Below are 22,176 nucleotides of genomic sequence, written 5' to 3' on the forward strand. Positions count from 1 at the left end.
CACCTCCCATCTCTCACTTACTTCCTGTAGTCAAAGTGTTATCGCGAGATTTCGGCCTCACTATTAGACGGCCCGCGCGACCCGCTCGGTCTTTCCCTCCGCGCTGCTGTAGAAGCAGGTCGTTGGCGTGTGGAGTGCTGCGGTGCCGGGGTTGCTGAATGCGGACTTCCGCGGCCGGAGTTGTGGGCATTGGACACGCAGCTGAGCCCCGTGCAGAGCCCGCGCTGCTTGTGCACGCCGTCTGCCGTCTGGACGGGTAGGAAAGAGGACGTGGCCGTCCCGGCCTTGTGGGCGAGGGAGGGGTTGCTCGTCTAGCTTTTCCCGGGAACTCTGCGTGGCTGGGCGGGATCCCGGGAGCCGCAGAAGTCGGGCCCAGAGGGCGGAGGGCTCGCAGTGGTTGTGGGCCTCGGGCCTAGTGGCTGGAATGCAGCCCGCACGTACGCGGGGATAGCCTGGGCGTGGCCGGTTGTCTAGGGTGTCGGTGTTCAAACGTATTATAGAAAAGTACATGTTTTCTGAATTAGTAGAGGATAAGTGAGAGGTAAGCGTAAGTGACGCCATTTCCCTTGCGCGAGGTTAGGTGCTTCCGGGAGACGCTCAGCCAGGGTCACACAAAGTAGGGGTGAAGGGGTATTGTCAGCGCCGGTAAAGTGCACTGTCTCGCCACATGGCCCCTCTGCGCAGAATCTCGGAAGCTACATTGTAGTAGGAATGCCTTCTAGTTTCCCCCAATGATTAACACCACTTAAGTTTGATAATGTGCAGATAAATTTTTTTTAAAATGCAGTCTCAAATATACCCTCAGTACTACTGAATCTAGTTTTTGTTGAATTTCTATTTGGGGCACTTGTTTCCTAACTTGTTTCTTAGACTCTGAATTTTTACTGCCTTCCTTTTTGTTTTGTTTACAGCGGAGAGAGGTGATTAGGTTTATTTATTTGGTTTTTCAGTGGAGGTACTGGGGATTGAATCCAGGACCTCATGCATGCTAAGCATGCGCTCTACCACCTGAGCTATACCCTCTTCCCTCTTAGATTCCGAATTTTAGAAAACTACAATAAAATATACACCATGAAATTACCATGAATCTATTGGACATTTTGCGAATCTAAGATCTGTGTGACCTTACTGATTTCCTGTAATTTGTAAGATACTGCTGTTGTGGAATTTCTTTGTTTCTCATTTGTCATTACCAAAAATGCTAAACACTAAGAACAGTACCAAAAAATGGAAGAACGGTGGCATCCCCTGTAAGAGATGCACTAGTAAAGCAAGACATCTTTTATTTATTGTTTAGCCCAAACTGTTGTAAAGTCTTCCAAGGAGTGTTTTTTTTTTTTTACAAAAGGAGACTAAGGGGGCACTGCTGTAGTCTGTAAGTCTATCATTGAAAACCTTGAGAATTTGGCGCTTTTAAATTAATACCCATACTAGTAAGTAATTTGCAAAGAGGTTTCACAGTGGTTCTGAAAGCTAGTGCGAATGGGAAGAGGCTGTAAATGAAAATCCCAGGCCAGGAGGTTTGAATTGAGGTGGTGGGTTGTAATGGTTAGTTTTCCTGATATATTGAGGCCACACTCTGCCTTCAGTCTTTGCAAGTTTTTCCCCATACTTCCCATCTGCTGTTGAAAAATGGCTTTTTGGCCATTAATAGTACATTACTATATGGCAAAGGATAAAATTACATTTTTTTTTACTGTTGTAGAAAGATGTTTGATACTTTTGTTGGAATTACAGTATTCTTCTGGAATCTTGTTCCATTGGATAGATTGAGAAGGTGCAACTAAAAAATAGAACCTGTGAATAAAATCTCAAGATTTTAGAATTGATCTAAAGTGAACAGTTCCTATGTGAAAATATTAAAGGCCTTGTGTATGATTTTGCCTTAGTTTACATATACTGGCCTAACTGTCATGACTACATCAGTAGTTGCATTACTCTGATCCTAGCTGTTTGTGTTGGTATGTATTTGTTCAGGAAAGTTATGTCATATTTACCCAATTTTATATTGTCAGAAATCTGTTCAAAGCAAAGGACAAGTGACAAATAAGACGAGAGGAGCTTGGAGAATACCATACCAGGAATGGATTCTCTCAACTGTGTAACAGCATCAGAGTCAGCTATGGAAATTGAGAATCAAAGGTAGGTGCATTTTTTTTTATATCAACAACCACCAAATTTTTGCTGGAAAAGAGACTAGATCATAATGTTTCTGTATTTGAATTACCAGGAAAAAATTAATCATTCTAGATAGTGGTGGTAAAGATAATTTTCCAGAATTAGAAAAGAAAAAGAAAACCTGGTTTGCACAGGCCTTCAAAGTTTAAATTACTTAAAAACAATGGGATGCATTCTTAACCCAGGGAAACAGGAGTATATTTCCTGGGCCAAATTGGTATCTTCCTGACTAAATCATTCTAATTTTATAACAAAATAGGTATCAGCAGGGAATCTTGCTTTAAAATTAACTTGTCCTGATACTCCACAAGGATGCTGGCTTGTGTATATGATGGAGGTATCTAGTTACCTCTTCCATTGATCTCACTGGAAAATCAGATACAGCATTTCTAGTATATTCACACCAGATGTCGGTCCGCTGGGCTGTTCTTACTTAGGGGGCGCTTTAGCAGTCAACAAGGCTGCCTTTGTAGAACTTCTGTAGAGGAAGATCAGTGCTGTGGCATCATGGGCCATTTGAGGTGGAGTGGTCAGAACTACGTGGTTGGCTAGTTCTGAGCCCATTCTTTTAAATTATCGCCAGCATGTTTTCCTGCTTTGATTTGTAAAAGACAAGTGTATTACTGATAATAAACATTCAGTAATAAAAGAGGATGCAATTAATCTTTCTTTTTTTCTAGTGATAACTCTTCCTCTGGTAGCGGTAGCAGCATATTTAAAACTCAGTGTGTTCCTGTTCCACCTAAACGGAGGCAGACAAACGCTGTTAGAAAATTTGTTCGCTTACCTGAAAGTGTTCAGGCAAGCGATTCATCTAGTGACTCATCTATAGAACCAAGACCATTGACTTTAAAAGCTATTTTTGAAAGATTCAAACAAAAGAAAAAGAAACGTAAAAAGAGGAAATATAAGCCAAAAGGAAGATCAGCGGGAAGACCGAAAGGAAGGAGGAACACTAGAAGGTCACAAATAAGTGAGAAACAAATTAAAGACAAAAGACTTAGTTTCCCATTTTTAGAATCAGAAAATGGAAGAAAAGCATCACCTTGGAGAAAAATTTTAACCTTTGAGGTGAGTCATTTTATACATGCTGATGCATATAGCTAAAGATGTCTGCAACGAGTTGTTGGTCACTTGTAGAATTCAGATATACCTGAACATACGGTCTGGTAATACTCTTCTATACTGACCATATATACTGAGTCTTGGAAGATTTTTTTCATTTTCTAAGTCCATGTCTTAAAATACGGTGTTTTTGGTACATAGCAAGCAGTGGCAAGAGGATTTTTTAACTACCTTGAAAAACTGAAGTATGAATACCACCTCAAGGAATCCTTGAAACAGATGAATGTTGGTGAAGATTTAGAAAAAGAAGACCTTGATAGTCGTAGATACAAATACTTGGATGATGAGGGATCTCTCTCTCCTATTGAAGAGTCAGTGTAAGTTGAATCATGGGAATAACTTTGGACATAGGTTTTATAAAATTAAATGCTTTTAAATTGTAACATTAAAACACCGCTCCATATTATGCTATCAGTTTGTTTGAACTTTGATTTAGTAGTGATGTGAGGGCAGATGAAAAAGGCCATTCAGGTTATTCCATTTGAGCTGTGAGCTCAGCACACTGAGACATGGATTTTGGCGTGTTATACACGAATCATTTTTCTCCGTGATTGGTATTGCTGTTCCAGCTGTATGTCATGATAGAGGATACCAGTTAGGTTATAGAAGATTTTGTCCAAGTGATATGTTTTTAATATTACAGAGCAGAAGATGAGACTGCAACAAATCTTCAACATGATGAATGTGATATTAAGTTGGTGGTAAGTGACATTTTTATCCCACTTATTTTGAGAGGGCAGCAGTGATAAAGGAAGAATTTTATCTTGTGTTACCGTCCGTATTTAATTTTTGAAAGGCTTAATGCTTTTGGTGCAGGAAATGCAAGAATAAAAATAAGAATTTTATGGATAATCGATGAGAACATGGACTTCAGTACTTTTGTAAGTTTTAATGTGTGCGTGCTACTGGGATATCAAATGAGAAAATCAGAAGTTAGTTTGGATTTGTAACATAATCTATCTGTAGTGTCCAGTTTAAGTAACCCAGAGTCCAGTTATGTGTAATCACTAAAGGAATTAAATTACTAAATTTAATTCTACTAAATGTAATTTAAATACTAAATGTACTTACTAAAGAAATGTAATTATTAAAGAAATAAAGTTTCAGTTACTGCTTTTATGCAGGAAGATAATTATTTCATAATGAGTTATGAATTACCAAAGAAGAAGAATGTATGTTTGGAACAAGAGGAAAATACTGAAGAAACTGCTTTGTCTAAAAAGAGAGCATCAAAATCCAAAAAGCACTAGACAGAAGACAGAATGGCCTGAAAAGGAGATAGGCATATGAATGCCAGACAAGGTAAACAGAACAGAGAAAAAGCAACTTTTTATAGAAAGAAAAGATAACAAATGTGAATGTATTTGCCAGCCTAACGATAAAAAAGAATGTAAGAAAACAGAACTTTCGAAGAAAATCTGTGATACGCCTAAAATAGTTAATCATTAGAAAAAACATTTTCAAACAGTGAAATTATATATGTAGAAAAAAATTGAGGCTGTTAACACCAGAATTCATCACTTGTTAAATAATAAACAAAGTCCTACTGCTTTTGCCTATGGTGGTTTATTTCTGGGTAAGAGAACTTAAAGGTGTTATTTGAGCATTGAATCACATACAGAAACTGTCATCCTGAAAAGAAAATCTTAGTTGCAATAATCACTAATGATTGACAACCCACCATCTACTTGGGGTACCTGAAGCCCCTCCCCCCATTTTTGTTTTATTAAGACGAATTTAGTATGAAATGCTTAGCACTGTCAGAAGAACTTAATTTCCCTTCCTACTACCTGTAATATTTCAGCTATCATTTTTATCATTGTGTGTTGCAGATTATGCTGCTTTGTGTACTGCATTTTACGTTAGCACTTGTGTTTGTTTTTGTTTTATTTGTGGACAAAGACTTGTAGACAGGTGCAAAAGTAAATCCTCTTTTGCAACCCAGAACTCATTGTTCAGTATGAGTTTTGATACAGACAAGACGGAACAGGATACCTAAAACAGACTCAAGTGATGGGTATTGAACATAAAGATAGCTTCTGGGACTACAGAACTGGTAATTTAAAAGCATAAGATGAGAAATGATCAGTTACATTGATTTAGTACTCTGACTTTGATGTTCACATGAGACAAACATGGCTTCTTTTTTTAGGCTTTTATCTTGACAAGTGTCTGGACTTTACAAAAAAGGTATGTTTTATGCTTTAGGTGAGTTTGGGTCAGATTTGTTTAAATGTAGTATATTGTTAGATAATTTAAAACCTCCATAGATTTCATTATTGAAAGGCATTTTTGCCCATTTTAAATTTGTTTATGATGTAATTTTAGAAAAGGATTCTCAGAATTCACATGTTTTATAGTGATACTGTGACAGCTTCACTTTGCTTGCAGGAAAGGGTCCCAGAACTATAATTTAGTCTGTTAGAATCAGAATCTTGGATCTTCCCACTTTAAACATACACATTTTTAATGAATGCATAATTAAAATGAGGTAGAAGTGTAATAGTGTAATGCTAGAAATGACTACACAGGAAACGATCTCAGAAATCTATAAAATGTAAAAACACCCGGTTGGTTTTCATTGATTTTAAAGTGGTCAGAACATCAGCCAGATTAACATTTTTTGTATTTTTATAATTGATATTAAATAACTAATGAGAAAATAGTTTATATGTTCTTAAATTCTGAGGCAAAATTTCAGTAAGTAAAAAATTTTGCTATAATCTGGAAATTGCATAGGAAAAACACATTGCAGTACTGAAGTTTGTAAAAATCAAGACAAATTTACATGTGGAACTGTTCTGTGGCTCACCTGTAATAGCTACTTGGTACTCTGCAGGTTTATATTAGTATATACTGTCCTTTCAAACATTGTTAAAATCCCTACCATGTGATTAATTCATGGATCATTTCTTTAAATTTCATCCTCCATGTTTTGGCTGTTACACAGTTTTGAATTCATCTAAGAAATTGGAGCAGATCACAGCTCTTGCAAATAATTCTTTTCCCGTGGACTTGTAAAGTGTAAGCAGTGGTTGAGGTCTATCCCGATGGGGCTTTTTCCGTAGACCTACATCGTTGGAAACGCCTCATAGAGTAACTATGTGGTTTCCTTTACTCACAGAACTACATGTTAGATCTGTGGAAAGAACTACAAGACAGCTGCTAAATAAACTATGAAAAACCTAACAGTCAGACTTTTTTATCTTAGGTATTGACAACGATCAGTACTGTTCTAAGGTGTGATAAGCTTAGGTAAGTTTAATTTGGTGACGGTGTAATCTCGGGAGTATCATCTCAGTTCAGATGATGAATTTAACTGTTCAACTGCTGAATGATACAGACATGAAATAAAACATAATTCTGACAGAGCTGAGTGTAGCTAAAATTAGATATTAAGCGTATATTTAGGTTTTTAATCACACACTTAAGTTAACCTTAATCTTTTATTTGGTATTTTATCTGTAGGAGTAACTGATTTGAACTTAATGCATATTTAGAGGTAAGTGGAACATTTAATGTACTAAAAAAAAAAAGTAAAATTTCGGTACAGCATTCCATTATGGTTGTGACTAGTAGTTATATAGGTATAAAACAAGTATCAAAATTTTGGCCAAAAATGGTTGCTGTAATATCTGTCCTTACAGAATTGGAAAAAAAAATTAAACTGCATGGGGTAGGGCTACCAAATGAAAATGCCATTTTTTTGCACCTTTTATTAGACTGACATGTAATATGTCACAACATGTAAATATGACAAATATACATAATACGATATTTAAATATCATGACATGTAAATACGTATGCTTGGATATGTTACAATAGGGTGAATTTTTTTAAGGAAAAAGCAATTTGAGCAACCATGATCTAGCGCGTTGTTTCAGTGACTTGATAGTTTCTTGTTTCCTATGTAAGTTAGGGTAAAAATAACCGTGACTAGGTTTATAGTTTAAAATGGAGTTAATGTAGTTATCTCATTGGAATGGCAATTGTGAATAAAGGTCAAATTATTTTACCTGTAATAAATTTTTAAAGATTTGTGAAAATAAGTTTTTCTCAGGTAGCAGCATTTCTCACTTAAAGTTGAGGGATTTACATTTCAGTCTTAGTTGCACTGCATGGTATCTGCATTCAGCAGTTTGTTCCTGCTGGGTGTTCAAAGAACAGTGCAATATAAATTCAGTATCTGGCATCGTTGGTTTTCTTGGCTTTGTGCATGTTAGACCTGGTATTTTTACTGATACAGTATTCCTTTAGTTTCTTACACTGTTGAGTTTGACATAATCTTTAGTAGGAACTAATACTTCTCTTTTTCTAGGGTGTCTGAAATTCAGAACCAGGCAGATCAATCTTCCCTGACCCCAAATACGTAATGTAAGGCTTTCTATTTCTGTTGCTTCTAGCTTATTTGCCTTACTGATAGCATGGTCAGTAAAACAACACAACTTCCATAAAGGCACAGCAGCCTTTTGCGGTGTATATATACACTTGAGAAAATTTTATAAAGCCTCATTCTAGATGAAAATGGGCACTGTTGTTCATGGTGTCCAGAAGTTGTTAATGTGGCTACATTGAGAACACAGGTTTTGCTTCCATCACAGTAATTTTATTGCAGTGGTGACAATGAGACCTGTAACATTTTTTTTTTGCTAGGTTGAATAAAAAGTGAATGTAACAAGACTTTTCAGTATTAGGAAATGATGAAATAATGTATTTTAGATCATTTGCCAATGCCAAAATAGCAATGTACTTCTATATTTAACTTCTAGAGTCCTGAAGTAAATTGCTTGAGAAAATTGGATCCCAAAGATTACAGGTAAGATTTTTATTCTCATATTTAATGAAAAAAAGACGATGTAGAAAAGGCCATTAGGCGCTTTACGGTTTACCAGTGATGTACGATGTTATGATGATGGGCAAAATGTTCAACTGCTCTGAATGGACTGGATGAAAATAGCCTTTCTGAACATCCAATTTACATTAAGCTGTATTTTTTAAAACATGAAAGCTCTAAGGTAAGTTACCTAAAAGATGCATGTTTAGAAATAGCTGATTTGGACTTGTATGACCATCATTCAAAGTTTAGGTCTGAATGAAATTTAACCTAATTTGTTCCCAACCTTTAAATGAACTGGATTGAGAAGATACTCCAATTTGCAATTTTAAACCTGAATTGAATACATGCTAGTTGGGAGTTATGTTTTAGGATATTTTGGAACCTAATCAGCCTCAGTTTCAAAAATTAAGTTCTGTGTAACTTAAATTTTTTTGTCATAGGTGAGTTGTTTTCTGAAGTGTGCTCATGTTCCACTGGAAATCAAAGCCCAGCTAAAAGAATTATGGCAAGTAATTTGTTTCATCTTACCGTACCAAATAGTCAGGGTATAATGGTCATTACCAAGGCTTTTAGAATGCAGTTTCTTATTTGCTGTGGACATGACCATAAAAAAAATTTCCCACTAGGTTTTCTTTCTGCTACTTTGTTAGCGTTCAGCCTACTGGGAACATTTTATTAGCCCTTACTACTGGTATTTCCATTGTCTAGGTCAGCACTGTTCCAATATAAATTTAACACAAGCCATGTAATTTTCTAACCACACCCATACATGACTACTGGTTATTATATTGAACAGTGCATGCCTAGATAGATCCCTGCAGTTCTTAAACCCATTTAATCCTGGGTTTTTAGTTTTCTACAAGTTGCCTGGTTACTAAGGGAAGGGGGAGGCTGGCTTCAGAACTTTACATGAGCATCTCTGAAAACGGAACCTTACTTTTCATATTCTTGTTGGTTGTGTAGGGCTGACTGACAACTATTGATTGACCAAAAATCATTGAAAGGTATGTACACATTAGAGAAAATAATTTTATAGGTCATTTCAAAGAGGGCTTATGGGACCAAAACCCAGGAGCTCTTAACGCTGTGACCAAAGATTGAGTTCTTCATTGGTTGTAATAGTCACTCAGTAGTGCTATGTTTTCCTAATGGAGACACAAGATTTTAAGCACTATCCATGATTGGTGATGTTGGAAAGTAAAAACAAATGTAAATGCCTTCTACATTTAACCGGTGCCTACTCTCTTCTTCAGGGCTGCCTTGAAGATTATATGACTCAGACATTGGAGGAACTAAGGATTGATGGGCAATGGAAAGAATCAGAACATGTGTTAAATTCTTAAAAAGTTTATTGACTTAAATTATGTTACCCAATAAAAAAAACTCTTTACACTTTTTGTAGAAAAAGTCAGTGTGTATTTTTGGCTCGAAGTTTCTCTAGTGTTCTCTGTGGAGGGAACAAAAAGATCAGTTACTGTGGTGATGTGTCTCAGACATGAAGAGTTGGGTGGGCTGGGGGTGCTGCTCACCTTATGAAATTCTTTGGCCCTTGCTCTGTTTTGGGCATATGCTTCTTGCTTTGCTTTCTCTTCCTTTTGCTGTTTCACTTCAGCTAACTGACGGTATAATCTAAGAAATTTATTATATTTATGACAAACACCTCAGACATGTGAATTCATATTTACTTTTGTGTCTATATACACACGTACCTTAGAGCCCTCTGGTGCATATGGGCTTGTGCAGTCTTTCTGTCTTCAGGAAGAGACACTCTAACTTTATTCACACCCTTCAGCTGAAATGAGCCTGAGCAGAGAACAGGTCACTTAATACAATGCTAGATTCTCTGAAAACTGCTGGATGGGGGGGGGTAATCATACCTGTAGGTTTCTCTTTAATTATTTTGGCTTGAGAATTTTCAGAGACACGAATTTTATTCCTTATTTCTTTCTATCTCTGGGAGGATCTCTCTATAAATGATTTTTTTCTTTTTACAAATGCTTCTTGTAAGGTCTCTGATGTAGCTGGAAAGTTCAGTAGGGTTTCTGTTTTTAAAAAAATGAAGCTATAATAGAGGGAATTTGAATAGGGAACTTCCCACTGGACCCTGGGTTCACTAACCATTTCAGATGCTCAAAGCCATACATACCTGCAGACACAGTTGGCTTCTCCACAGGATGTTCTGATACAGCTGGATAATCTGAATTTTCTGTTTCTGATACAAGAGGCAGAAATTCACTCACCTAATTACAAGAAAGTCACAGGAGACTTTACCACTTCACTTCAGTGTATAGAATTACAGCAGGGATTGTGAATCTTACCCATTCTGAACTCCCTTTTGGTGGACAAAGATGTGCACTGTCACAAATTATTCATTCACTGCTTTGTGTTTGCTTGAACATGCAGCCAATCTCTTAGCTACAATTTGAAATTATTTTCTCTTTAGAACTAAAAAATGCAAAATAAAACTTCCACTAGCTATAGCACCTCTGCTGCCTCTCAAGTCATAACTGGAATTAGTAGTGTCATAAGTATGTAATTATATTTTTATTTTTAAATTGAAGTATAGTCATTTTATAATGTTAATTTCTGTTGTACAGCATGTTTCATAACATTCGATTTCGTATTTTTTCATTATGGATTACTACAAGACATTGAATATAGTTTCTTGTGCTATTCAGTAGAGACTTTTATCTATTTTATATTACTAGTTAATATTTGCAAATCTCGAACTCATCCCTTACCATCCCCTCCCACACCCACCGTAACCATAAGATGGTTTACTATGTCTGAGGAAGTGTAATTATATTTATGAGAGCTATGAAATTTACCTGAAAACAGCTCTTTGCCTCATTTTCTCTCTTTTCTTCTAGGGTTAAGTTTGCAAAATCTGTTTCAGCAATACTGATATCACTGGTGCTTATCAGTGTAAGATCTGGTTCTTCCATTATACCATGGCCAGATTCTGTCTCCTGTGCAGTAAAATTAAAAAGTCATATTCAAAAATTAAATAGTCTTTAAGCATTCAGAATGTGAGAAAAAGTACGTTTAAGACCAAGGCTGTGTTCCCTCCTCCCACCCAACCCACTTAGGAACACCTACTGCATGAATTACAAGTGCAAATGCTTACAGGGAGAGGCAGGAAACAGAAATGCAGGTTGACTGATGGGCTGAGTAGAACTGGAACACGTGTCCTATCTAAAGGGAGCAGCAGCCAAACATAAGGGAAAAATCTTTACACTGAACAAGATTTTGCAATCTGTGGAGGGACGAGGTAAAAGCCATTCAGGTAACTGGAGCTGAAACCAAGCAGATTAACCCAAGGCTCAAAGCGAAAGCACTGAAGCCACTTCTCTTCAGGAAAGCTGAAGAAGGGAAAATGTGAGTTGGGAAGAAAGTGCTATAAAATCAACTTTATTTTTCTCACTTTATTGAACATTTCCCTTGATTGTGAGATTGACTGTCTCAGGAATATTAGCTTTGTTCACAACAAGGTCTTTCTTGAAAATGTTAACAACACAGATTTCACTTACCCAGACTGGAATAGAGCTCTGTAATGAAAATGACCCAGAACTGACAAAGAGTTCTGACTGTGCTAGTTGAGACAGGTTTCCTGTGATTCTTGGAGCTTCTGCTTTAGTTGACTTCTCAAGACATCTTTCATTTGGGACAGTCAGTGAATATGGTGTCTGAATTGAAGTTCCCATCTCCACTGTTGTTGCACACAATTGAGAGTCAATTTCCTCTACTTGAGGATTTATATTTACAACTCCACAGGTTTTATTTTTATCATCTTCAGTGAATCCTTGACCTCGTAACACTGTGTCAACCCCTCTCCCTGACAGTTCTTCAAAGCCCAGTCTGTCTTTTCTGCCTTCCAGTTGGTCTTTTATTGAGCATTCGCTGGAGGCAGAACCACATGGAGTGCTATGCTGTAGATTTAACTGATGAAATACATGAGCCTCACCAGATGAACTGAAGGCTGAACTTTGCAAATTTCCTACGGAGAGCTGGAAATGAACACTTTTTTGTTTGTTTTGTGATTCTTCATTCTGTTCAGAGTAGTTCTGACTTTCCACGCCTTGGAAAGAGTCTCTGGCTTCAATGCTAAAAATACTTGGTAGATCAGCATGCTGGCTCCCTTCCTGTGAAGAAAATTCTGGCAGAAGCTCTTGAAAAGACTGTTCAGACCCTGTAAGAAATCAGTTAATCATAATTATATGCTGTAAAACTTGGATACAAATACAGTCTGAGTAAACTGCAGATAATGTCAGGTTACCTGGAATTTTAGGAGTGAGCTGATGTACACACACACAAATAGAAAGCTAAAGGATGGTCAGTGGTTTCAAATAATTCCACTGCTCACACCATGTATTTTCTCCTCTAGTGTTATTTAATTAAAAAAAATCTATTAGACATGATGACTTTCCCCCATAACAGAATATTGATTTCATAACAAAGACTTAGACTGTATGTCTTATATGGGTTTGTGTGCATAAAGTTTGTACAAAAAGTTTTAGAAGGATACTTAAACTGTTAACTGTAAGGGCTGAGGTACAGCAAGAAGCAGCACTTTATCAAGTTCAATACTGTAAAAATGCAAACTGAGCATACATTACTTCTGTTATTTAAATGAATACACCAACAGTGGTGAGAACAGGAGACTAAGAACTGCTAGACACACTTTCCAAGGAAAACTTAAACAATTATAAAAAATAACTGAGTTTTATCATACCTTCAGTATCTTCTGCAGCAAAACTCTGAGCTGCAGCATGAGCCACGTTAGGGCCAGGCTGCTGGTTCAGGCTGGTGCTGAGAGAGGAGTGCAGGCTGGTCCTCCTCAGTGCTGTAGAAGAAGCTGTACTTCTGGGTGACAGGGCGGCGTGGAGGCTTTCACATGAAGAATCTGACCTCTGATGGTAAACAACAGGGAAAGGATGAAATATTAATGTGTTACCAGCTGACTCAACAATCCTCGTTTCTTTGCTATTACTCTTCCTTAATTACCACTTTACTATCACATTAACAACAGGCTTATTCAAACTCAATTCTTTCATTTTAGAGACTTTTAATTTAGACAACTTATGAATGAACCAGGTAAGAGTTCAGGACATGACTGAATCATTTTCTGATAAGCAGGAACTATGTAGAGCTAACTCAGATGTCAGGCTGTAGGAACAGAAAGACCCAGGTTTGAATCTTAGTTCCTTTATTGTATAGGAAGAAACTAAGTTTTACAAAATTCTGTCTCCCTGACTGTTTAAGTCTAAATTCCATTAAAGTAAACAAACAACCTGAAAACTAACAATAAAAATATCTCAAGCATTTTTGGGTTATCCTAGATGGACATAAGGCTGTTGGGACAAAATTCTAATGTACCCACCTTCAATATTGGTTCCACATTATAATCATTTTATTGGACTACTCATAGCGATTCTGACCTAACTGGTCTCAAGCATTGTCTGGGCACTGGTATTTAAAAACTTTCCATGATTTTAATTGGTTGCCAAGACTAAAATCATTGTTCTATTCTAACAGAAGAAAAGACAAACTGTTTGTGGAAATTCACTGCAAATAAGCATCCACTTTATTTTACCTGGTAAAAGTCTTTACTGTCTTGAAAAATCCCAGAGAATGATGACAAATCAAAATCTGGATGTGGTTCTAAGGGTTTAAACAGCTGACGATGCAAATTTGGAAAACTGCGTTCTAGTTCTGGAAAGTCAAAGTCACCTGTTGGAATTTTAAGGAAAAAAAGGTATTTAAAAAATAAAGCCCAGAAAAGTAGTACTAAAAACATACTCATAAAAGTGTATTTTAAGGTAACTCCAATTGAACAAAATTACTTCCATTTTTTTCCATTACCAGCAGATGCTTTCAAATTAAGTCCTATTATTTCTAATGTACAAAAGGAGTAGGGGGAGGGAGTTTGACAAAGCCTTTGACGGTTTCCACTTCTGCTAGCCCCAAAGTCTTTATGCGGACAATGAGAAGTAAAGTGCCATTACGGTTACTGCTTTGTTGTAATAAGCTCTGTTACTCTCAATGAGCTCATTTCAGGATCAATGATTGTTTAAAAAAGCTCACTGTACTGTTAACATGAGCCAGAAATTGTACTTTATGTGCATTATCTGCAACATTTCTCTCCTACAGAAATGAAAGAGTAACTTGCCCGTGGGCTCAAGTTAGTAAATGTTCACACTAGGACTTGAATCCTGGTCTGTCCAGTTTTCTGAGTCCTCGTACTCAGCACTGGCACCACCACCTCGGCTGCTCCAGCTCGCGCCGCAAAGGCGGGGAGACCTGCTCGTCTTTTCTCCAGGACCTTCAGTCAGTTTCCAGAGCTCCCCTCTCACTAAATGCCCTCCTCAGCGTTCTCCATGTTGTAACTGTGCTACCGCAGGCCATCAAAACACAAAGCTCAAACAATCACTGCTTCAAACTAAAAAGGATGAAAGGTTAAAAGTTAAAATGCTTTTACCCCGCAAGTCTGCTTTTTCAGCCATCAAATTTGCTTCGTTTATATACTTGTCTATCATCTGCTGAATGTGTGTTTGACCAGATGTAAATGTTTCCACTGCAGGTAACAGAGGTTTATGGACGTCCCGAGAGTCCTGCCTTTGGTAAGTAACTTGTGTTGAAGGAGCTAAAGAAGTGAAAACGTTTGTTTCCTCTTCTTTGCCGGCAGGAGATTCTTGTTCCCTATGGTCCACGTGCTCTGAAAATGACTCTGAAATTGGGTTTAATGAAAATATTTAATGGCTAGGTACTTCCTTTGAGACAAATTTTGGTAGAGAGGCAAAGCAATGTACACTGATAAGGAATCGGTACAACCAAGAACTCTGGTCAGGTAGATTCCCACTGACATTAATGGATCCTTCTCAACGTGCGACTGGAGATTGTCATACAGTTATCTCTGTGGGTCTGCGGGCCCGTGATTTCCAGTCATGTTTAGAGTATCATACTGTCCAATGTTCTATCAGACAGGAATACTTTTGGAATTTAAAGAAACAGTCCATCTCAGTACATTGTGGAAAACAACGTTTGCTCTCATCACTGTACTGGCGCTTGTCTTTCAGTTTATTTACATTTTGATATTCTTACCTCGATCTGTAAGGCTCAAATCTGTGTTTTCATAACTTAAAATACTCCCAGTAGAAACTGTTACTGAAGATAATGGCTCATGATAAACTTCTTGTGTTTCAGCCTAAAAATTAAGAGAAGTATTAGGCCACAATGTAGGAAGTAATTTCTAGAAAAAAACCAAGTCACCAACATTAGCAACTAATTCTGAGCTCAGATCAAGTGTAGAAACCTCCACAGTTATAAAGGTCAGTAGTAAAACCTTTTCATCATTGCTCAGAAATGATCGGCCTTTCATACACACACACACCCCCAGCCCATTCTCACTCACACATCAACAAGTCCTCAGTTACCCACTGTCACCTTTACACACATACACACACACACACACACACACCCTACCCCACACATAAACCCTTATTGTTTTAAATGACTTTACACTTTTGCTTCTCAGAAGTACAGAGATCATGCATCAAGTAGACTAGAAAGTCTTCTGATGCTCAGATTTGGCTATTTTCATCACTGATCCACTTCAGCAAGAGCAGATCTCAGAAAACACAGGCTTTAATATTCTACAACTTCCGTTAAACTAAAAAGAGTATGAAGCCAAATAGCTCTAACAAGGCAGCTCAAGACATTACCAACCTTCTCATCTGGCTTCACACTTGGACCCAGATATGGATGCTCTTCCTTCTCCACAGCGTGGCTTAATACTGCATGATTCTCAGCCACAGCCTCCTCGACTTTGACTGAAATGGGGGTGCAGGTGGATTATGACAAATCAAATTCTTTAACACCAGAGGACATAATTTCCTGATTTCCTACAATTTTATTTCATATTTTGCTTTGTAGAGTTGCCTTATCTTAGACCAAAAATTAAAAAATCACTGTCATTATTTTAAGTGAAGAGAAACAAGAATATTCAATCATAAATACAGTATGCTCTTAAAGTGGAGAAAAGTAAACATAAAAAAGACAAAAACACCAAAGTGCAAAGTGGTTGCTTATGACTGGAAGGACAAGGAGGAATTTTACTTCTTTATAACTTGCAGTGCTCTCTAAAGTCATGAGCATGTATTGCTTTTATTATAAATTATTATTTGTAATTATATTTGACATATTAAAAATATATAAAAGTTATACTTTGTATTAAAAATTCAGGTATTCTGAGTTAGTTTTTCTCTTACTCCCAACAGCCAACATTTGTGAGAAAGCTGCCCAAAGTATATGGTCATCTGTGCTCTGAAACAGAATAAAATTAAAACTGCTCCACCAAATAATAAACTAGTTTGTCTCATTATCACCACATAGATAATGCACATTAAAAGTATGTTTCTTAAAAGTTTGTGTAAGAAATGTTTTCTAAGTCAACTATACTTCAATTAAAAAAAAAAGTCTTCTAAAAGGTAACCCAGGACACACACACACACACATACGTATCTGTATATGTGAGTGGATGTATATGTTAATTCATAAAATGATATCTATGTTACAGATAGATTTTTTAGAAGTTTTATTATTAACTTTATTAAGTTGAAAGAGCGCAAATACCAAATAGTATATTTAAATATAATTGTTTTTAAATACAATTTTTTTACTCTCTCCCATTCTCGTTTAGTTAAAAATATACTATTTTGACAACTGATTTAACCACTAAACCATTATTTGGTTGTGTCTTTACATATGAAAATTTTAAGTGAAGAAAATAAGAGATGATGAAATTTGATAGCAAGTTGTTATCTTTTTTTAAGCAGCTCATTTCAAAAGCTAGGTTGGGAGCTGAAAATTAGGTATCTGTCATTTCATAATCACAATTCTGCAGCTTATAAATCAAAGAAGATTCCCCCAGAGGAGGGTGACCAGGGTAGCATTTGGGTAGTGGTTAAGTATTGGAAAATAAAAATGAGAGAAAGAAGCGAGGTCGGAGTTATTTAAGATGTTGATGAATTCAATGGATGGGTCCCTGAAAGCAGTTGGAAGAGAAATATCACTACTTTGGATAGGGACCATTAGGAGGTGCCATCATGAAAGCGACCTTAAACACAGTAATCTTCCCACACTGCTATGCAAGAAGGCAACATGTTTTGCTGTCCTTCAGAAGCAAAGCACCATTTCCTGCTTTCCTACAAAACAAAGCGTAGAGCTCGAAGCTTGTGGTACCACCTAAAAAGCTGCTGAGAAATCACGTTGAGGTGATGAAGACCTGAAGAAACTGGTAGGGAGGGAACAGAGAGTAACAAAAGGACACCCCTCCCCACTTGTAAGACAGAAACTAAACAACCCTGGGAACGATTGTGAGAAAGAGACAAGAAGCCCGAGGGCCAGGAGCGGACGCGGCACTAGCAGCGAGGCCTGGCCGTTCTCCTGGTAAACACGAACAACTTCACAGGACACAAATGTCAGAAAAGGCCACTCTGTCACTATGATGGATGAAGACAAAAATCAGACCATCAGTCTTCACATCTGAACATAGGCAAAACCATGAATAGTGTCCAAACCACAAAAATGACCAAGCATCTCCTTATCCCGGCTAACGTGAGTGACCGCTGCGTTACCAGTTACAGCTTTACTTAGCCTAATTCCATTATTCCTACCTCCTATGTAAGAATTTTTTTAGGTATCTGATTAATAAAATTACCCCTGCTTCCTGACAATATCCAATACTAATAAGCAAAGCCCCCTTTGCTTGAACCGCTCCCCTCAATCACCTAATAAAAGCACAAATCTAAAAAGTCCTTTCTAACACCCTCTCACTCATTCACCTCATGGTTCCCCACGGTGCGCATTTTATCTCACCGCAGCAAGTCAAAGCACCCTGCTTCTCTTCAATTACAGGTGTGCTTGGTAGTCATTGGCCAGAGGATGCTGGCAGGTAGAATAAAAAGGAAATGCAAGTATCCACTGGCTAAATCTAAAAGAATAGTGATGGTGTTATTTTAAAATGTCAAAAACTGTAATTCACTGGAAATTTTACTTGTAGGTATTTCAATCTCCAATGAAAAAAGGAGATGCTAAAGCCAATTTTTCTGTAAGCCCTCAAAAAGGGAGCATATCTCCCTCATCTCTCATTCTATTCAACTCTAGATACAACTAAGAAAGCAATTATCCAAGTGTATGTGACCACTAAAACAAAAAGAAATCTGGTTAGAAAAGGTAACTACTTAACAGGTGCTTTACAACCAATAAAGCAGCACTGGAACTGTGCTCTGTGGGGTCACTGTCACACACATGAAACAGCTTGTTTTAAGTGTGCATGCATCCAAAAGCAAGAAAATTAACACTGGTTGTCTCTGGGTGGCAGACTTAAGTTATTAAAAGTCTTTTCCTTATAACTCTTATTTTCCAAATATTTAGAAGTAAACATAAAGCAGCTCATTCAGAATGCCATAGAATTTTTAAAAGATGATATTTAATGGAATTTAATTAAATCTGGATTGTTACAAATAGGCTTAAACACCATCTGTAGAGGTTGCCAACTGTAAAAACCTTGTACCCTCACGTACTTCCTACTAGCATTTACTCAGTGCAACAATTTAAAAGTGAAATTTCTTATTCTCTAAATAAATTTCACTTCCCTCATTAAACTTTTCACATACAGAAACAATACATGCCTCTTGTAGAAAACATTTCTTTTACAGTATGTGAATGTATGAAATAAGAAGTGAAACCCAATCTCCAACAAAGGGTAACCTGTACAACGCACTGGTGATTCTCATTCTCGAGTTTTCAAATGCATGAACACAGCCTTCTCCCCTCATTTAACACCTTCACGAAACCGCACAGTTGGGTATGATTCTATTAGTGACAGTCACTGAGGTCATTTACCGTTTGTCATTACAATGGCACTACAGTGACTATTTTTTGTCCACAGCAACTCCACTCTCAATTTCTTCCTCTCTCACCTGCTTCAGCAGAGTCGGCATCACGGATGTTCTCCTGGGCAACTGGGTGAAGGTGACCACGTGGATCACGGTCCAGGGGGCTCCCAAGAAAACTTTGTTCTCGACTTATTGAGACCCTCAGGGGGTCCCTGTCTTGATAAAACTCTGATTTACCTGGGAGGTGAAAAAAATGGACTCACTAGATTTCCACAAAAATGGCAATTTAGACTGTGGGTAAAAATCCGAACTCTTAAAGACTTGAACTATGCAGCAAGAAAATAATAAATGCTTAACTTTCACACGGCCTTTAAATTATTTTACTTCAATTTTACTAAGTTTTAGTGATAGACCTACTTCCTATAAAACCAGATAATGCTTCAGTACTGACTAATTATAGGAAAAATGCCTCGAGAATTCACTAACCATTAAGTATTACAAGGTATAATGTGCATTCATAATATAAAGTTGAAAAATAGCCACAGCTAATCTGTGGTATAAGAGATCGAGGCAGGGGTTTACCCTGGGGAGAAAAGGAAGAGTAACTGGGAGGGTACAAGGGAAGAGTTTATGGCGTTCTCTAAGATTCCAGTTCCTGGCATGGATGGGGTCTACCTGAGGGTGATTATCAAAGTGATAATCACTGTGATAAACACTTATGATTTGTACACTTCTCTGAATGTTACACTTTGATACAGAAATAAAAACAAGCAAATAAAGGAGTGGGAGACACTGAAAAGTAGAAGCTAATTTACTGTGCAGAACCCCAGAAACACTTGGGAATTAAAGGCACCAGGTATTATAAAAGGTGTGTATCAGGGGACTGAAAACAGGGAGAAGGTTTAAAAATATGTACCCTGAACAGATCCCTCCCATCACCTGAGATCCCTGTCCCTCGACATCATCCCCAAAGAAGACTAAAGGCTTTATATTTTGGAGAAATTGAATCACATACACTCTGCATGTGATCAAATTTTGACTCTCAAACTGGAAAACTGTCAAAGGATCACTTTTCCAAGGGGAGAGGTGCCATAGTTGACAGGATCTGAACCTGTGTGGGGAAATCCCAATGGATTTCTAGTCCATCACCTTAACCACTTGGCCACAACTACGTGAATCCAAATACACTCTGAATTTAGGGGGATCAGGCACTGAGAGGGGCAAGGGTAAAAGGAAGAAACAGAATGCCATAAGGAAATAGAACGCAATAAGGGGTATTAAAAGAAAGTCTGCATCCTCAACTCAGATCCCCTGAGTCTGGCTCCATGACAGCAACAGCCAGGCTTGTATCAAGCTTGATGGATCTTTTTTTGAAGAAACTAAACTAAATTGCTCAGGGAAAAGAACCACAGATACTAAGTTTAGGGCCCTCAATGAAAGGCCATCTTTTCCAATGAAATCTAGATGTAAATAAGGTCCCTACCTATAGAATTTCCAGTCAGACTTTTAGTGTCCCACTTAAAATGCAAGATATTAGAGAAAAGCTCCTAAAATATCAGATAGAAACAACAACAAAAAAGGGAACAAAAGAACTCAGACAAACAGAAAATACAGGAATCCAAACAAACAAAAACCTGTAAATATTCAAAGTGGGTACTATTTTCCACCCATAAAAAAACAACAGCAGGATGTTGTGGTAAAAAAAAAAAAATCAAGAAAGAGAGCAAGCTTTTAGAAACTACAGTTTGAGAGCCAAATAAAAATTCCCAAGAAAAGTTACAAGAAAAAGCTGAGAAAATTCTCCCAGAAAGTAAAACCAAAATAAAAGGAAATGAACTATACAGAAAAAAAGAAAACTGGAAGAACAATATAGATCAGTGTTTCTCAACATGAACTTCATCACCACCCACCTAAGCAGCCTTTTTAGACTTTCTTCCCTAACTGCCTCCTAACTCTGTGAAATTTAATAATTATAGATATACTGTCTATCTTTTAATGTACATCTGTGCTTTGGTACATAAAAAGCAAGACTTTTTCATCTCTCCAAGAACCAATCTTCGTCCCCTTTGGGGGTACTAATACTCTTGTTAAGAATGCATGACACAGGTCATCCAATTTCCAACTGAAAGTTATCCCCACAAACAGAGAAAATGGTATGATCTCAAATTATTTTAGCAGTATTTAACATCTGGCCTAACTTTTGCTAAAATCCACTGCCAACTACAGAGATAAATACAAGAAACACCTAGAAGACTTGAAAAGTGACTGCCTCTCGTGAGCAGGACTAAGGGGTAGGGGGTGTGCAGGGGTAAGAGGAAATGTCTTCATGTTGTAGCCTTTCAGCACTATTTGCCTTTTTAAACTACTTGCCTATAATATTTCGATTGAAAGTATTGCCCAAAAGAAATGTGGTAAAGGCTATGGTGAAGGCTCCCAAAGAGCACACGAGAGGGATACGTGAATAGTTCCGGTCAAGTTTACGCCACACAAGTGGTGCTCAACCCTGAAGGAAGGGAGCGAGATCATGAAGTGCCTGGTGGGTGAGCTAGAGATGTAAGACTTAATTTAGACTGATTCCTCGAGTCAAAGGGAAACCACTGAAGAGTTTTAAAAAGAGAGAAATAGAGGAAGATTACTCTGAGCATAGCAATGGGAAAATGAATGAGTAAAGCTAGACTAGAAACAGGGAGACACTGGCAGTTGTAGCAGCCCTTCAAGAAAAGAAATGAGACCCTGAATTAAAAGAGTGGTAGTGAGACTGGAAACAAGAGGACAGATTCCAGAGCTGACCAAGTAGAACCGAGAACTGGTAATTTGTTGGGTGTCGGAGAGATGTAGACAAGGGAAAGTGTCAAGACTTCCATCTGGGTACTTTTCACTGAAGAAAAGACTGAAGGATAAGGAGGTGAAGGTGGGGGAACATACAGCTTTCCCTTTTAGACAACATGACATTTTTGCAACCTCTAACATAACTCATCAATGGTGAGAACGTCCCAATGCTCACTCTGAATTAGGGAAAGCACCATGTCCCTGAACATTTGTGCTTTGCCAAATAGTGCAAAAAGGAGAAAAGCTTCAAAGCCTAGTAATAAAATCATTACTTTATGTTATAATTTCCATAACACACAAGAAGAAAC

At 37.5% G+C, this 22,176-nt stretch overlaps 2 protein-coding genes and 11 non-coding genes across 32 annotated transcripts in view; 9 read left to right on the forward strand and 4 right to left on the reverse strand.

The window, feature by feature from the left end:
- Positions 1 to 57: 57 nt before the first annotated feature.
- TAF1D (TATA-box binding protein associated factor, RNA polymerase I subunit D) lies at positions 58 to 9,536 on the forward strand. 18 transcript variants are annotated; one of them, XM_072968985.1, is made up of 13 exons: positions 58 to 256; positions 2,016 to 2,142; positions 2,859 to 3,249; positions 3,445 to 3,620; positions 3,947 to 4,004; positions 4,428 to 5,493; positions 6,515 to 6,558; positions 6,772 to 6,805; positions 7,623 to 7,678; positions 8,074 to 8,120; positions 8,582 to 8,646; positions 9,105 to 9,145; positions 9,395 to 9,536. In XM_072968985.1, exons 2-6 carry the CDS (start codon positions 2,084 to 2,086, stop codon positions 4,551 to 4,553), a joined length of 810 nt encoding a protein of 269 aa, XP_072825086.1. In that variant the 5' UTR covers positions 58 to 256; positions 2,016 to 2,083; the 3' UTR covers positions 4,554 to 5,493; positions 6,515 to 6,558; positions 6,772 to 6,805; positions 7,623 to 7,678; positions 8,074 to 8,120; positions 8,582 to 8,646; positions 9,105 to 9,145; positions 9,395 to 9,536. The 18 variants fall into 18 exon arrangements, with proteins under 18 accessions (XP_072825086.1, XP_072825089.1, XP_072825081.1 ...); XM_072968988.1 differs by having other exon boundaries at positions 4,428 to 4,605; positions 5,456 to 5,493; positions 7,623 to 8,120; XM_072968980.1 differs by having other exon boundaries at positions 4,428 to 6,558.
- Positions 5,168 to 5,294, forward strand: LOC116279326 (small nucleolar RNA SNORA40). The gene has a single exon (XR_004188689.1). It is a non-coding gene; the product is annotated as a small nucleolar RNA SNORA40 (small nucleolar RNA).
- Positions 6,338 to 6,467, forward strand: LOC116279322 (small nucleolar RNA SNORA18). Its single transcript, XR_004188685.1, has one exon. It is a non-coding gene; the product is annotated as a small nucleolar RNA SNORA18 (small nucleolar RNA).
- Positions 6,604 to 6,675, forward strand: LOC116279328 (small nucleolar RNA SNORD5). The gene has a single exon (XR_004188691.1). It is a non-coding gene; the product is annotated as a small nucleolar RNA SNORD5 (small nucleolar RNA).
- On the forward strand, positions 7,415 to 7,552 carry LOC116279316 (small nucleolar RNA SNORA8). Its single transcript, XR_004188680.1, has one exon. It is a non-coding gene; the product is annotated as a small nucleolar RNA SNORA8 (small nucleolar RNA).
- On the forward strand, positions 7,810 to 7,945 carry LOC116279319 (small nucleolar RNA SNORA1). The gene has a single exon (XR_004188682.1). It is a non-coding gene; the product is annotated as a small nucleolar RNA SNORA1 (small nucleolar RNA).
- LOC116279315 (small nucleolar RNA Z40) lies at positions 8,204 to 8,276 on the forward strand. Its single transcript, XR_004188679.1, has one exon. It is a non-coding gene; the product is annotated as a small nucleolar RNA Z40 (small nucleolar RNA).
- LOC116279321 (small nucleolar RNA SNORA32) lies at positions 8,693 to 8,814 on the forward strand. Its single transcript, XR_004188684.1, has one exon. It is a non-coding gene; the product is annotated as a small nucleolar RNA SNORA32 (small nucleolar RNA).
- LOC116279317 (small nucleolar RNA SNORA25) lies at positions 9,176 to 9,303 on the forward strand. The gene has a single exon (XR_004188681.1). It is a non-coding gene; the product is annotated as a small nucleolar RNA SNORA25 (small nucleolar RNA).
- CEP295 (centrosomal protein 295) overlaps positions 9,473 to 22,176 on the reverse strand; it is a 44,665-nt gene continuing 31,961 nt past the window's right edge. The window contains exons 18-30 of one of the 3 annotated variants that reach the window (XM_072968965.1): positions 19,124 to 19,276; positions 15,867 to 15,970; positions 15,243 to 15,345; positions 14,620 to 14,868; positions 13,735 to 13,871; positions 12,874 to 13,051; positions 11,672 to 12,330; positions 10,970 to 11,110; positions 10,288 to 10,353; positions 10,019 to 10,183; positions 9,851 to 9,944; positions 9,671 to 9,770; positions 9,473 to 9,588 (exon numbers count right to left, since the gene is read on the reverse strand). In XM_072968965.1, coding sequence (XP_072825066.1) covers positions 10,172 to 10,183; positions 10,288 to 10,353; positions 10,970 to 11,110; positions 11,672 to 12,330; positions 12,874 to 13,051; positions 13,735 to 13,871; positions 14,620 to 14,868; positions 15,243 to 15,345; positions 15,867 to 15,970; positions 19,124 to 19,276 — 1,802 coding nt within the window. In that variant the 3' untranslated portion in view covers positions 9,473 to 9,588; positions 9,671 to 9,770; positions 9,851 to 9,944; positions 10,019 to 10,171. Of the gene's footprint in view, positions 9,589 to 9,670; positions 9,771 to 9,850; positions 9,945 to 10,018; positions 10,184 to 10,287; positions 10,382 to 10,459; positions 10,557 to 10,969; positions 11,111 to 11,671; positions 12,331 to 12,873; positions 13,052 to 13,734; positions 13,872 to 14,619; positions 14,869 to 15,242; positions 15,346 to 15,866; positions 15,971 to 19,123; positions 19,277 to 22,176 lie in introns of those variants that run through there. The other 2 variants (XM_031675401.2, XM_072968966.1) reach the window with 2 other exon arrangements.
- LOC116279323 (small nucleolar RNA U2-30) lies at positions 15,430 to 15,499 on the reverse strand. Its single transcript, XR_004188687.1, has one exon. It is a non-coding gene; the product is annotated as a small nucleolar RNA U2-30 (small nucleolar RNA).
- On the reverse strand, positions 15,670 to 15,749 carry LOC116279325 (small nucleolar RNA U2-19). Its single transcript, XR_004188688.1, has one exon. It is a non-coding gene; the product is annotated as a small nucleolar RNA U2-19 (small nucleolar RNA).
- On the reverse strand, positions 20,130 to 20,211 carry TRNAS-AGA (transfer RNA serine (anticodon AGA)). Its single transcript has one exon. It is a non-coding gene; the product is annotated as a tRNA-Ser (tRNA).

The sequence above is a fragment of the Vicugna pacos genome, chromosome 10 (assembly GCF_048564905.1).
Source record: "Vicugna pacos chromosome 10, VicPac4, whole genome shotgun sequence".
NCBI classification, from domain to species: domain Eukaryota; kingdom Metazoa; phylum Chordata; class Mammalia; order Artiodactyla; family Camelidae; genus Vicugna; species Vicugna pacos.